General features: G+C 51.9%; 4 protein-coding genes across 4 annotated transcripts; 3 read left to right on the top strand and 1 right to left on the bottom strand.

The window, feature by feature from the left end:
• Nucleotides 1–126: 126 nt before the first annotated feature.
• IUM83_02501 (uncharacterized protein) lies at nt 127–6,576 on the top strand (the record flags this gene model as incomplete). The annotated part of the gene is made up of 2 exons (XM_067926426.1): nt 127–6,345; nt 6,412–6,576. The coding sequence occupies 2 exons, from the start codon at nt 127–129 to the stop codon at nt 6,574–6,576; spliced, it is 6,384 nt and encodes a 2,127-aa protein (XP_067796603.1).
• A 394-nt stretch (nt 6,577–6,970) lies between these two features.
• On the bottom strand, nt 6,971–7,807 carry IUM83_02500 (uncharacterized protein; the record flags this gene model as incomplete). The annotated part of the gene is made up of 1 exon (XM_067926425.1): nt 6,971–7,807. One exon carries the CDS (start codon nt 7,805–7,807, stop codon nt 6,971–6,973), a length of 837 nt encoding a protein of 278 aa, XP_067796681.1.
• Nucleotides 7,808–10,765: 2,958 nt separating this feature from the next.
• Nucleotides 10,766–11,002, top strand: IUM83_02499 (TKL protein kinase; the record flags this gene model as incomplete). Its single annotated transcript, XM_067926424.1, has 1 exon — nt 10,766–11,002. The coding sequence occupies one exon, from the start codon at nt 10,766–10,768 to the stop codon at nt 11,000–11,002; it is 237 nt and encodes a 78-aa protein (XP_067796671.1).
• Nucleotides 11,003–11,022: 20 nt separating this feature from the next.
• IUM83_02498 (TKL protein kinase) lies at nt 11,023–12,055 on the top strand (the record flags this gene model as incomplete). Its single annotated transcript, XM_067926423.1, has 2 exons — nt 11,023–11,230; nt 11,898–12,055. 2 exons carry the CDS (start codon nt 11,023–11,025, stop codon nt 12,053–12,055), a joined length of 366 nt encoding a protein of 121 aa, XP_067796705.1.
• Between the last annotated feature and the right edge of the window lie 3,432 nt (nt 12,056–15,487).

The following is a 15,487-nucleotide window of genomic DNA, read 5'->3' as shown; positions in this document are numbered from 1 at the left end:
ACACGACCATCACTCCTGATTTCGGTGTTTTGTGCAGCTTGTGGCAGATGGGCTTCTGCCACATGTGGTGTCGTCCACACCAACGGGAGCGCGCTTTTCGCCCCCTCTGGCCATACTCAGTTCCGCATGGACGCGTCCAAGCGCGTGGCGGACGCCAAGGCGCCGGGGCGCAAGGACGCGCCCGACCTGAAGCGCCTGCAGAAGTTCTTCGCGCCCGACCGGCCGCCGCGCAAGCGGCTGCGCACGCTGCTGGACTTCCTGAAGCACCCGGCGGGCGCGGAGGCGGCCTCGGGCGGCGGCAACATCGCCGTGGCCGTGCAGTCGCTGCTGTCGGGCGCGTCCAAGGACGCGGCCAGCGCCGCCAGCGCCGCCAACGCCGGGCCGGAGCACGCGGCCGCCGTGGCCGACTTCTGGGCCGACGCCGGCAACAACACGCTCGTGTTCGGCGTCGTGAGCGACTGCGTGACGGAGCTCGAGTCGCTCTACACGCCGCACGAGACGGCGTTCCGCAAGCAGCGCCGCAAGCCGCTGGAGGCCGAGGACTGGAGCGAGGTCTTCGAAGGGCTGGAGGTGCTGCTGCGCAACAACGCGGCGCGGCTGCGCGAGGGCTGGAACAACAACGGGCTCACGCTGCTCTTCGCCAAGCTGCTCAAGCGCGACAACCACTCGATGATCAAGAAGTACGCCTTCCGCTGCCTGGCGCTCTACACGGACGCCACGCGCAACCTGCAGCAGCTGGCGGCCATGCCGGCCACCAGCACGGCCAGCTTCCAGGCCTCGCGCGCGGGCAGCATCCGCCTCATGAGCGACGGCGTCGAGATCGACATCGACGGGGACGAGGACGACGCCAGGGGCACGGCCATGCTCTCGCACGCCATGCCCACCCGCAAGAACACGCACCTGGAGCTGCTGAGGGAGAGCGTCGACTTCTCTCCCTACGGCGGAGGCAGCGTCATGCTGCCCGACAAGTTCCTGAACGAAGGGGCGCACGTGGAAGGCTGGATGAGGCCCATGCCCACGCAGGCCGAGGAGCCCGTGGACATGCTCAAGTTTTTGATGGACTTGAGTCTCGAGAGGGAGGACGGACACAACAAACTCGCGCCCCTGTCGACCACCGGCAAGCCCAGCGGGAGCAGCGACAGATTCATCTTCTGGGCGGAGCTCATCATGAAGTTCTACATGCCGCTGCTGTACCCGAAGATTTGTCTCAAGGTGAAGCTGAAAGAGGAAGGGGACACGCTGGGCTTTTTCCACCACTGCCCCGGAAGCTTCCAGCGCGTGGTGGCGCGGTGGGTTTACAAGCTGCGATCGAAGGAGGACTTTATGGAGGTGCTGTGGTCACGACGGGAGTTTTCAGAAGTGATTATGGAAACGATCCGCCAGCGGTTTGCCTACCGCGACTCGGAGCTGGTGGTGGACGCGATTAAATTTTACTCGGGTATTTGCACCGGAGCGCAATACGTTCCGTCCGGAATGAAGGCGCAGATGAACGAATGCTCCCGCGCCATGATTTCGCACGTATCACAGCTCTTCCACCCGTCGGTGCAGCTGGATGACTCGAAGATTCTGTTGCACTGCATCGAATTGTTGGAGCTCGTTTCCCAGCGACGGCTCGATGATTACACGTCTACGTATCTACGCAAGTTTGTGCTATCTACGATTGACAACTGCACAATGTTACGCGATCCGAGTAACCGTCCTGTTCTCACCGCTATGCTCTCGATAGTTTTGCACGTCTGGATGCACTCTGCGGTAGTTGCGAAGGCCACAGGTGCGCAGATGTGGATGGAGCTTACTATTGCGATTCGCCGGTGGCTTGTCAATCCTGCGGACGCCAAGGTTGTAGGCGTTGAAATGATCAACTGCTGGAAGCGTGAGCTCCGGTTCTCAAGCTGTTTGCTCATGTACGTGATGGACAAGGGATACTCATACCTGAAAGTCACGCCGGAAGGGGCTATGCTGCTACCTCAGCACGGTCCTGGTGGAAAGGATGATAAAATGCCGGGAAGTGGAAAAACTTTGCGGGAGCTGAAACAGGGATACCTGCAGTCATCAGCCAATTTTCTGATGATGACTGTAGTAGAGGTATCCGATGCGACACTATTGCTCGATCGTGTATTACACCTTATCCCTCCCCCCACGGTAACTGCGCTTCCACCATCGATGCATCTCAGCTTGACGGAAGGTATGCTACAGCTGGTGGAGCTATGGATTGACTCGGCGATCGGAGCACAACGCGCTCAGCCATCGGAGCTGCAGCAAATTAGTCCGTCCACGGTCCTCGCTTTTTTTGGCGAGTGGTTCTTGCCTGCATGTGAACTGGAGGCTCCAGATTTCCAGAATTCGCGTTGCATCGCGATTGTTGCTTTGTGCAAGCTGTGCTCGGTGCGCTGCATCAACTCGATCACGCGTGGTCACCTTACGACCCTTGCCCGTGTGCTTTTCAAGGGCATCACTTCTCCATCTGGAGTGGTAGTGTCCACCGTATTGCAGAAATCATCGGTTTTGTTCTCGTTGAATCTTGAGGGCCTCAACATACTTGTGCCCGCCTATTTGTATGCGGTTGACGAAATCATTATAGGCAACATTTGGAGTCGTGCAGAGAAGTCGAAGGTGAAGTCGTCAGAGTGGAATAATGAGCTGAATGCTGCACTTGACGTGGTTTTTGCTATTTTAGAATTGCCCAAGCGGTTCCCCGACCAAGATTTTGTGCGGTGGAAACAAAAGATTCAGGGTGTGTGCAGCATTGACGAAGTCGGTTTGATGCAAGACATCATTGATGAGATTCCAGAAACGCTGGATGAGTTCCACGTGATTATTGGTCGTATTCTTGTGCGCATCGCCCAGCTTCCTTTTACAGATGTCGTTGATATCAAAAAGCGTGCGCTGTGGGGGCTCTACTGTCTCGTGGTAATGAATCTGAAGCCAAGCGCGAATGGTGGACACGTCGTTGATCCCATTCATCTAGCCGAGTGGGTTGTGCATCTCGTGGATGTGTGTCAAAACGTGGATTTTTCGATTTCTATGGCAGCACTCACGATTTTGCAGGACATGTCTGACTACCACGAGGAAATTAACGCGTTTGAACCTTCCCTCGTTGCACGTATTGTCATGACACTGGCGGTGTTTGCTCAGCAGCAGGTTGAAGAGGCTTCCATTGAGGTTCAAGCTGCAATGGAGCGTATGGGCGCTGCGGATAATGCTAGTGAGCACAGTGGCTCAGCGACCAAGTCTGCCTCTTTTACAGGATCCAGTTTAACCGGCGGTTCTCGTATTTCAGGCCCCAGTGGAGGGGCTCGCCGTGGTAGTGACAATCCTAGGGCGAGTCGAATTGAGGGTTCAGTTGCCAGTAACCCAGGGGAAGCTACAGATGCGTTTAGCAAACTGAAAAGCAAGCTGAAGCCTGGTGCTCCAAATGCCCCTGCATCTGCTCCATCGCCCATGGCCAACAGCCCTGTAAGCGAAGCAACTTCGCTAGCTGTGCAAAAGGAACAGGAAATCCCGGCTCTTCGTTTGATTGTACAGAAGACCAGCGCGATATTCGAGTGCCTACGCTTTTGGCTCATGCATCGAACGGAGGTGTTACAGGATGCTGACGTGAAGAAATTGATTTTCAGTGCGATTGAGGCAGCATTGGTGGGTACGCTGCCCGATGGTGAATGGCAACGCGAAGTGGAACGTGCCCGTACACTTGAGCGACGCATGTCGATGCCTCTTTTGTTCCTCGGATTGCAAATGCGCGCATCACTGGATAATGAACCGGGGCATGCATGGTTAAAGTGCTTTGAAGAGACAGCTGTGGCTGCCGAGGGACTGCTGATGCACTTGCTGCATCACATCAATGGATTCCCGTCACCAGCAGGGGTCGATCAGATGGTGTCCGATTGCTCAGAGCTAACGGAATTGGACGCATTACGTGACAATGGAGACGATGAGACCCCGCCTGCCGCGTTAAGTTTTGTTTTCATGGACTCGATTGTATTTAGCGTTGTGGGCAGCCTTGACTCGCCGTGCGCGCGGTTTATCGTACGAGATATGACTGGGCTTTTCACGTGGGAGATCACGCCAGGTGTAATGCCGCGTGGTACCCATTCACTGACAAGTTGGGTCGGTGCAGGCTCTGCAGCAAACAAAAGCACCAATAATGATGCTCCCGTTGAGAGAGAACTGACCCTGCAGACTGATATGATAACAGACTCATTAGCCTTGCACCGTCCCACTGGTGCTGTGCAGGTGGAGTTCAAACACACGGATGAGGTTGGAGGCACATGCAAAACCTGTGGTGGGGAGAAGCCTCGAACCAAGGCTGCTCCGTCCGATGCGAAGGGTGGACGCAGCAATACCCCCTCGGGGATTAAGTTGGAAGCGCGGCAGGTTTCATGGGACCAGGAGCAAGATATATTGTCGAACAATGTGTGCCCGATCAAGAGCAGTTATGTGTTCCACGAAGACGGAAGCTCCTCATCCACAAGTGAGGGCAGTAAAGATAAGAATGATTCCAAGAAAAAGGATAAATCACGATCATCTGAGGTCGAAAAAATGCCAGGAAGTGGAAATAAAGACGAGCGTCAGGAACGCCTCGAGCGCATTGCGAAACAGCACGAAGAACGCAATAACACGGGCGCGTCAGCACAACCCACCCCTGAACCACAAAAAGTGGTTTGTCACTGCCCTCCACAGTCTGAATCGAAGTTTAAGCGTCGTACCACAACTACAATCTGCGGGCTTTTCGATATGTCGATCAATGAGCCCAATGTTGGCAGCTTGGATGATGAACGATGTTTGCTGGATCTGGTTCTAGACAGCATCCCAATGGTGTTTCGCGACTGTGGCGGTGATACGACTGATAAAACACTCCTGGGTGGTCGCTACTCAATGATGCGATACAATTTGATGGACCTAATGCCTTCTTCGAACCCTCTTTTGATGGACTCTGCTGAAGCAACAGGATTTTCATTTCTGCAACGACTTATTCACGACGAAGAATGCTATTCACAGCTGAAGAACTTCCTGACAAAGGAGGAGAATATTGGCGGAAAGGAACTTGTGGAATTTTGTGATGCTGTAAAGAAGTACGAGCGCTCTTCTGTCCCGACGGATCGCTTGGGCCAGGCCAGTGTCATTTACTGGGAATTCTTAACGGTCGAAGGAGGAAAAAAGCTTATTATCCCGACTGCCATCGTATCGGATATTCAAGAACAAATCCACAAAGCCCAGTCCGCCTTGCGAGCTGCGGCTGCGGCAACTGCGGATGACCCTTCGACTCCGAAGTTTTGTCTCCCGGGCTCCCTGTTCCAGCACGCGATGGCGTTCGTAGAGTATGAAGGCTTCGAGAAGTCGGGATTGTTGGACAAGTACGTAGCAGCGCTGGACCAACCTGCAGCATCAACATCAGGCTCAACCAGTGCAAGCAACGGTAAAGGCAGCTCAAGCACACCGTCGATTCCACCTCAACTCGCGCTTTTCGACTCATTCTCAATCATGGAAGTAAATGCGCGTGTATCCCACCTGGCCTTGCAGAAACGAAATTCGGACGAGCAGTTAGTCAAGATGACAAAGCCTGGTGTGACTTCTGCTGATCATCTGATCGAAGTGTCAAACAGTAGCCTTAAGGACAGTCGTGTTAGCGCGCTTGACATTTGCCGGCTGTTCTTGTCACAAGCTGGTCTGTTGCCGTCTCCCGATGGTGATTCGAAGAAAAAGTCGACCCTAAAATTGCTGGAGCATGGGCCGAAGCTAGAGCGATCGCTGAAGCACCTGGACAAGAGCCCGACGCGCGAAACCATGAAGATTGGTGTGATTTATGTGGGCAAGAAGCAACACTTGCAGCAAGAGATCCTCCATAACGAAAAGGGAAGTCGCGCGTACGAGATGTTTTTGTCGCAGCTAGGCTGGAAGGTTAATATGCAGACCCACCGTGGCTTTGTGGGTGGTCTAGACACGAACCCAAAAAGCCTATCGAACGGAAAGACGACGCTTTATTATGCGACCTCGCATAGCGAAGTGATGTTCCACGTGGTCACCATGATGCCGACGAAGGTCTCGGACCCGCAGCAGATCGACAAAAAACGACATGTGGGTAATGACTACGTACACATCGTCTGGAGCGACAATGCAACTCAAGCATATGACCCGTCGACTATTACAAGCCACTTCAATGACGTGCAAATTGTGATTTACCCGCTTCGAAAGGCTCAACGTGGGCTCTTCTTGATCAAGATTCACACGAAGGATAAGGTGCCACCGTTCGGGCCGCTGCAGTCAGGCATGGTGGTGCACCAGGCTGATCTTGCACGGCTTGTGCGCCAAACTGCTATGAACGCGAATAGGGTGTGCCGCTCACAGGTAGGATCATCGCTTTTTCCGCTGATGTTCGTGATGACAGCGCTAACATGTTACGTTGCTTTACAGACGATGCTGTATGTGCGGCCATATCCAACGCGAAAGAAATTAGTAGACGAAATTGTCGAACGGTATGCCGTCGAGTACAAGGAGAGCCAACTGCTCACGATGCTGTTTGGTAATTCCGCGACGACGCCCGCTTCCGTCCCAACTCCGTCAGGTGGCTCTGATTAGTTCGAGTCAGCTTAATGAATGTTAAACAACTGTGGTTGTTCTGTTAGTCTCAAGCTTTGTACGCTCCAGGTACAGAATGCCGTGTCTTGTGACTTGTAGGACCTTGGCATTGACACCGTCGATGTGGCACATCCTTAAGCGGGGTTGCAAGGCGATCCTTCTTACAGCAACAATACTGCCGGATTCATGCTAGTAAAAAAAAAAATGGTCATCTATTTCCGAACGGAGGTAGTACGACACCCTGCTGGCACGATACTGCTTCGAAGTTGCCATAAAAATAAATCGATTTGTTAAAACGTGATGAATGTTCGCTCATGAGGTAGGTACATGCAAATTATTTCCTGAATTGCTAGGTTGATTGGTTAATCATTTGCAATGAGCAACGATTCATTTCTTACTTGTGCGTCTGGCGGTTGCTGCAGTGGTGGAAGTCAAGTGGGCTGTTTAGCACCCTAGCAACATCCTTCACGCTCCCCAGCAAATTTAACAGCGAAGTCAGCATATCTGCTTCATACAGCATGCTGACGACACGGTCCAGGGTCGAATCCCAACCGAACCAGACGACCATAGGCACGATAGGCACGACAAGGTGCTGGCCGATGAGTTTGGAGGCGAGGGTCTCTTTTTCGCAGTCGTGAGCATCCTCGAGAAGCGCGGTTCCGAACATATTTGCGGTTATGGTTGTGTGCGCGTGCACATGGGCGATGGTCGAGCCTTCTGGCCCCGCCTCCATGCGCACAAGCTGGATGTTCAGCTCGTCGTGGTGAAGCGACACGAATCCCCAGTATTCCAGCAACGCCTCCACACCCCGTCCCCCGTTGAAAACGACGTTCAGTGCCATGACATCCTGTAGAAATCGCCTGTGAACGTCAGCCTTGTCACCAGGGTGCAGCCGCGGTGAGTCACAGGACACTTCATGCCGCTGTGTAGTCGGGGCGATGTATCCGTGGCGAAAGACTCGGAAGTAGTCGGCGACAACCTTCCAGGGAGTGGTCTTCTGCACGACGCCCTTCGCGATGTCGCACTGCTTCTGCTCGAGTTTCTGGATCTCCTGGCGCAGTCGCGCGACATGTTCTTCAAGTCGATCCGCCTTCTTGACGATCCTCTGTCTGTAGCGCTGCTTGATGGCCGTCGTCGCTGGCGATACTCCGCCATCCGCATCTTGAACATGTTTTCCGCAACCGCGACCGGGTCTGCCACGTCGGTGTTGCGTTGGGAGGAGGACGAGCATTTAGGGCTCTGACGATGTTGGTTTGGTTTGGTTACGAAGCTCGGCGATGTAACTGGTTGCGGGTTGTCGGCGCGTCCTGGCGCTGCTTGGAAGTATTGCTGTTGGTCGAAGATGTGGTCTTGGTGGGGGTGAGGTGTTAATCCGTGACGGTCGAACGCCCATGAGAGAGGTGTAGTGCGCTGCGGCACCACCGCGCTAATGACGTCAGCACTGAAGCGTGAGCTGTTGGGCGGGTATAGCGAGGTGCTGTACATTGTTCGCTGTATTTGCTCGGTTGACGGCCGATTGTGGAATGGTGATGACTAAGTTCATACGCTCGTGCAGTACCGACTCATCTCGATAAGAGATCGCATAACGTTCCCCACGCAATACGAGGCGACACTTGTGGTCACTGTGAACACGTATTGCGTGGAGAGAAAACAGTTCGGTAGCGTGAGATATGGACATAATATGTACATGAATATAATTTATATTGTATATTCATGACTGGGGAAACACTTTTCGGAAGTGTTTCATTGAGTCTTCAAAACACAGACTAATTAATATGTGGATTCACTAGTTCACGCCCAGACATTGCACCCCAGGACTTGGTGTCCCTACTCTTACTAGCCTCCGATGGCTCCAACTACCCAGCTATTTAAAATGTCTTGTGGTCCGTGGCCTTGTGATGTGATGATTTGCAGAAATGCATTCACAGCAGAGCCCGTGACTAAGCGCTTACATTTATCCAAAGGAGTTTACGTTTCTAAGATGATGGGTATGTGCGGCACGTATTACATGTATCGTGGCTTTCGTACTGTACATGTAATGCTATTCCAAACTCACGCACATGCACCCAAGAGCAAAGACAAACGTGCATTGTGAACTCTGACATGACGACAGGAAGCTATGTAGCCTTTGTATCGTTTCGGTCTAACGGGGTATACGCTTTGTCATGGTCTCCGTGGAGATGCACCGCAGAGCGCCTCGCGCTAGAACTGCAACAAATACATACAGTATACAATTTGACTGAGCTGCTCGTTTCAATCTCGGAAAACGGTGTATTGACAAAAACAGAGCCAGAACGTCGTACCTTCTGTCACCATAGTGAGGCAAATCACGAACGGTTTATGGTAGAACATAATGGACTTGCAAATGCAGACAGTTTGACAACGTGTGCATCGTCGGAGTCGTGGGAGGGAGAGCTGTTGCTGGTGCCGTCTGTATTCTTGTCCATTAATCCAGTCGTCGTTGTCATGTGGCCACCGACAACAGAGCCTTCGCGAAACATAGGGCTAGCCTAGATTTATTTTGGCCCCCAAAGAATATTCGACTTGGATAGCCGTTTTTTTTTGCTGCAAATACCATGGTACGCGGCGCTCTGTTAACGGCGACTTCAGGCGCCAGTGTTCCTCGTCGGCGTCAGCAGCCTGGCGTTGAAGTCGGTGCGTGACTTTGCAGAAGTAAAACCTTCTAATTTCGTCAAAACGTGCTGCGCCGTTCACTCGTAGCTTGTCTTGACTTTTTCCATTGACGAGTTGCAGGAACTTCAACGTCATCGACTGCCTCCTTTTACCATCCGTATCATTGAATGTGGTGTAATCCTGCAAACAAGTTAAACACAACGCGAGATAATATACATACAGACTTAGTTGCTTACAACCAGCATCAAGACCTAATGGGTCACCGGGGCTATCGACCCGGGTGAAAGAGTCTCGAGGCATGGCCGCTACTATTGATTCGCCTTGAAAGATACCCCGACACCTACCGAGGGTCCGTTTCCGTTTCCGTTTCCGTTAGAAACTATTCCCGAGGAAACACTGGAAGACTTATCACGTCGGGCTTTCGGGATCGAACACTGGATCGGCGCTGAGGCGGCCCACACGAGGTTGCCGAGGGCAGCTCATTTGACGAGTCGCGGAAACAAGCACAGAGCTCCCATGGGCCATCGAAGTCGGAACCCACACAAGAGTCAACTCTCACTTCCGGCTGCTGCTGGATTGGACTTATCTTTCAATGACCAGCTTCTCAGTCGTCTGGACAAGTGCGGGATACCCTTTATCCTCAACACTACCACAATCGAGTCGGAATCTGCTGCGACCCAAGAAGAGAAGAAGCGACGAAGAACGTGCAGAGTAGAAGGCTGTACAAATTATCTCGTTCAGATGGGTCGCTGTTGCCGACATGGGGTGCGCTGGCCAACTAGTTACAAGACCTATTATTTCAAATAACTTGTACTCGAGTAAAATACCTGTGACAGGTAATTTATCTGATCCCTCGAGCGACATCCACGGATATTCTCCGCGTTCAGGCAACATGCAGTCGTTTGGTCGGTCAGCAAGCGGAAGAGGCGCAGGCGAACCAGCCCATCGGTCAGAGAGCTTCGGCCAAGTGTTCTCGGGACACTCGTTTGTCACTCGGCGGCGTCGCGTGTTTGGGTCTTTGTCTACAGCTCCAGAATCGTTGCAACCAGTAGCAACACTGGACTGCAGTCGGGCAGCTACGGCAAACTGGAGTAAGTGGCTACATAGACACTCCATCAATGTCATCTGTGCACCTTGTGTGTGTTCATCGTAGTATTCATTTACCGTCGTCATCGCTCAAGTGGATACAAACGCCAGCAACATGGTACCAGATCAATCCAATAGCGCTGTAGTCATCGGCAGCGTTCGCCCGTGAGCCACCAGCACGTGCAACAACCACAGCATTCGCGAAATTTGGTCTCCAGCGATACTGCCTCGAACGACGAAACACCCTCAGGCAAGAACGGGTTGTGAAATGACGACGTGATCACTGCCAAGCGTATTCCGCTCGACAAAGTTAACGTACAGCAGCTTCTGGGGCGTTTGGAGAACTGTACACCGGAGTCTTCAACCACGAGCGCATCGCTGTGAAAATGCTGCTTCCACAAACTTGCGGCGATATGCGCCACATGAATGAGTTCCTGTTCGAGGCGAAGATGGGAGCACATGGGAGCACATGCGCTTCGTCGGCGTCGCGTGGGACTCGCTGTCGGACTTGTGCGTGGTGCTCGAGTTCATGGGTGGCGGCGACCTGCGTTCGCTGCTGGATCGGTACATCGAGTCGGGCCACCTGGTCGGTTTCGACCGCGAGAAAATCACCATCGCGCTGCACGTGTGCCACACGCTCATGTGCCTGCACTCGCTGGCGCCGGCGATCATCCACCGCGACCTCAAGTGCGCAACGTCGTGCTAAGCAGCGACCTGGCGGCCAAGATGACGAACTTCGGCATCTCTCGCGAGCGGCTGGACTGCACCATGACGGCGGGCGTCGGGACGACGCGCTGGATGGTGCCGGAGGTCATGCTCGGGGAGATCAACGACGGCAAGGCTGGCGTGTTCTCGTTCGGCGTGCTGCTGTCAGAGCTCGATGTGCATTCGCTGCAGTACGCGTTCGTGAAGGTGGAGGGTGTGGCAATCGGCCGTTGTCGGACACAGCGATCCTGCAAAAGGTGGCAATGGGGATACTTCGCGTGGAGTTATCGTCGTCGGGGCCCTCGTCGATAGAGATGGCTGAACTTGGTGAGTCTTGATTGAGCGTAGACCCAAATGAGCGACTCAGTGCAGCGGAGGTGCTGTACAAGCTGCAGGTAAGTGATGTCTCGAGTGGTGGGCTAGTTGGTACAGCAATACATGTCACCTATGTTAGCCCCTGTTTGCTATCTCTTTAATTGACGACCCTCGTATTAAAGATTTCATTCGGTTCAGTGCCGCCATCAGGGATTGGTAGTAATATCGATCTCGTTACTAAAGTAATATTAATAATTCGGGAGACATTAATTTACTAACCACAATAACATTACTATGTGGATGCGTGGAAACGTGATATTACTAAATATAGTTACTAACGGAAATTCCCGATTAATACCCTCTACCCAAATAGTACCCTCTCAGAGTAACCCGGTAGTAACCCTACAGTAACTCACGTACCCTACCCTGCTCTGATGACCAGTCATCTTGTTACACCTCACTTCACTATAGAACGCAGCCCCAGCCATTCGCTAGCGCTGTCTGCACACGTTCGCAGCACCCCAACACCGCCACTGACAGCAACACTGTCATTAACTCAGTCTCTGCTGCTGGGTTTGCAGACAGCTACCTGGACTGGCACGTTGCGAAGCACGACGTGTATGGTGAGCAATTCTGTACAAGCTGGGAAGCCGCTGACGAGGACCACGAGGATATGGACGACTTTAACCTGGACGAGCTGCACGACGCTCTTGATGATGCTGCACTGATCGACGAGTAAGCTAAGGTAGCGATGTAACCTTTTGGTAATACAGAGTAACCTTTCGAGATTTTGTGAGGGGTACTACTAAATAGTGCCCGGGGTATTATTCCGTAATTTCCGTTAATAGTAAAATCAAACTACTAAAACGCCCTTACCACAGATTCCGTTCGCATTTCCTCATCCGTTCAATATCTACGTCGTTCTGATGACGAATTAGCTGGCGTTAAGCTCGCTGATTGCTCGTGTGTATGCGGAGAGGGCTCAATACAGACGAATGTTGAGGTTGCACTTCGCTGTCTGATCGACTGGATCCCTTCCGCGAGGCAGACCCTGCGCGTGCTAGCACGTGCCATCGGGGTCTGTGGTTGAAGATGGGAAGATCTCGCAACCTGATTGGCTGGACTATCTCTGATACTGGAATGTGATTGGACGACAACTTCAATTTGGGTGCTTATGATTTGCATATGTTGAGTCAACCGTTTTGAGCTGCAGCCGTGGCTAGGGAGATCAGCCTTACGACTGGCAACTTTGTTTCGACCGCAGCCGTGATCGTTTCGATCACATCTACAAGCCTCACCTACTAGGGAACATTGCATACAGTAGGGACAGCTAGCTAGCAATGACACTAACCTAAATCGAGCTCACTTTCGGATTTCCTTCCAACTACTCACTCAACTACCAAGCCTCATTCGCACACTCTCAATTACGAACCTGTCGAAAAGGCTTGAAAAGCTGTTGAGGAGTAACGGGCGTCCTGAGTACAGGAGGGTTTGTAATGGCCAATATCGGCCGGTAGCCCAACACCGGATTTCCGCCTCGCTGCTGCTTGAGCACGGATGTCAGGTTCCGCAAGAGTAGCTTCGCTCACAGCCTAACTCGATACAGATATCCATTGACGGCTTGCTGGGGAGGGCTCACCGTCCGGTTGATCTTTATTCTTTATGGTTAGAACGCACTCTGGATTACGCATAGAGGTGGCCGCGTTAGATGCTGGCAAACCATGGACCCTGGTAGTGCTAGTCGCACCGTTCGGAAAGATCAGCCTCACCCAGAGTTCATTGCTGCAGACATGATGAACAGGATGACTGCAAATGCAACACGGCGCCGTTTCCGTCACATCATGCAAACAGCAATCGGCTTTGGAGCACCTCATCGGACCCAGTTGCGATCTTCAGGGAGGAAAACGCAAAATGAGCTGGAGAATACGACAGAACAGCTCGACAACCACCCGTTTGCCACCCATTGTACGTGTCCTTTGAAGATATTGACCTTGAACTTCAACCTGGAATTTAGTAGGAGATTTAGTAGTTTTTCAGTACTAACATCGTAAATGTTTGTCCTACTAAGTTTATATTAGTACTAACGTATTTAAATGGTATTTATAATATTATTATTACTAGTAGTATATTATTATTATTGTATATTACTAATCGTGATTTTACTACCTGTCTTTGGCCGCCATAACTCTTGAATTCCACTTGACGCCAGAAAATGTATCGACGATCAATTCGGCTGGAATACACACTGTAGCACACAAAAACTTCAAAATAGGGATATTGCGAAATTCTCATCCACTTCTGCCGCAGCTCGTCACGTACAGTTTCATCTTGCCGAACTAGGCAATCACTGGGGGTCACGCACCATGGCGCTCTTGCGTATTATACATCTCACCCAATTCTATTAGAGCTTCTCCAGCGGCAGGTCTTAAAGGCAGTTTTATCCTAAAAGTAGCGCAGTTAAGACTTGGCCTAGTCTTAAAGCTCCCAGCGGCAGGTCTTAAAGCAGGTTTTAACTTCATGAGGTCCCAAAGGATGAGACTCGGGTCTTAAAATAAGACTCGGGTTTTAACGCGGGATGGGTGCAGATTCGAATCGTCGCGGGGAGGATTGCAGCAGCAGTGGGGAAGGGCGTGGTGTGGAGCGAGCATGAGACTCTTCAGCTGTGTCTCGCGTGGCTAGCGACTTCAGAAGACCCAATATGCGGAGCCGGTCAGAAGAAGGCAACATTCTTTGAGCGCGTTTACCAACAGTGGCTCGAAAATGTAGGCGCCAACGCAGAACCACGCCCATAGCAGGTCGTTGGAAGAAGATGCGGCCACAAGTGACAAAATTCGAGGGGATCTACATGAAGCTGCAAAGCCAAGAGCGTTCGGGTTGGAGTGAGCAGACGTACATCGAGAACACGGCCAAGATATATCAAGAGCGCACGAAACAACCGTTCGAGTATCTTGCTGCTTGGAAAGAGCTGCGCAACAAGCCAAAGTGGAGCGGTAAAACGACTACATCTCTTCAGGCCGGTAAAAAACGCAAAGCAGCTGTAGACGGCTCGTTGGTGCGTCCAGGGGGGGCAGAAAGCAGCTAAGAAGAAGGCTCAAAGCGCCACCAGATTACCGGTGGACGTGCACTTGCGCTTTGTAAAAGCGTCAGAGAAAAAGGCAGATATATTGGAGCAGCAACTTCACTACAGCCTGTTCATGCAAGCACCGGACAGCGAGGAGTCGAAGGAGTATTTTGCCCTACGACGCAAAGCCATTCTTGCGAAGCTTCGTGCTGCTGGCAGTAAGGCCATGGTGGCCGTGAATACTGGCTTGTTGGAGCATGTGGAGAATCATGGTGCAACTAACCACGTTGGCGAAGACACCAACGAGCAATTGTCGTGCAATCACTTGTACAACGCCACGCAAACCTCAGCCGCCAAAGGAAACAATCCGAACGCATCTTTCGTCTTGGATGCAGCGGCTTTGACTTAGTTCATCCACGACCACGGTAACTTTGCTATTTGCTATCACCAAACATTAGCCAAATGTGCTCAATCAAGTCGTTTTTCATAGCGAAGTGTGAGTTTTCATCTTCCACAGCAAGCAACTCTTGTATGATGTTTGCGACGGGGCATGTTCCGTGGGGGGCTGGTGGCGCTGGGCTCACCCAACCATCTTCTTACAGATAGTTGTTGTTCAATGTACTGTCACCGGTTTCATCTTCGATAATCATGTTGTGAAGAATTATGCATGTCATTACAACTTCACCCATTGCATTGACACTCCACAGTTTGCAAGGCACAGCAAGTATTCGAACTCGTTGCTGCAATACACCAAAAGCACGTTAAATATCTTTTCGAATTGCTTCATGAACTGTTTTAAATTTCTTACCCTTTTGGTTGTTTGGCTCAGGGATACTTTTTTGAAAAATCTCCCATGCGGGATAGATTCCGTCTGTCAAGTAGTACGCTCTATCATACACTGCACCATTGACTCGAAAATGCACTATCGGAGCAGTACTATTCACCAAGTCATCCAATAATGGCGATCGTTCCAGTACATTTAGATCGTTGTTAGAGCCTGGCGATCCGAAAAACGCACGCCATATCCACAGTGTTTGCGATGCCACTGCCTCAAGAATGACTGTCTTTGACTTTCTTTGCCTTTGAATGCTCCAGCCCAAGCAGTTGGAC

This window comes from Phytophthora cinnamomi (assembly GCF_018691715.1).
Source record: "Phytophthora cinnamomi strain GKB4 chromosome Unknown Contig16, whole genome shotgun sequence".
Taxonomy (NCBI): domain Eukaryota; phylum Oomycota; class Peronosporomycetes; order Peronosporales; family Peronosporaceae; genus Phytophthora; species Phytophthora cinnamomi.
This window is presented reverse-complemented; position numbering and strand designations above follow the sequence as displayed.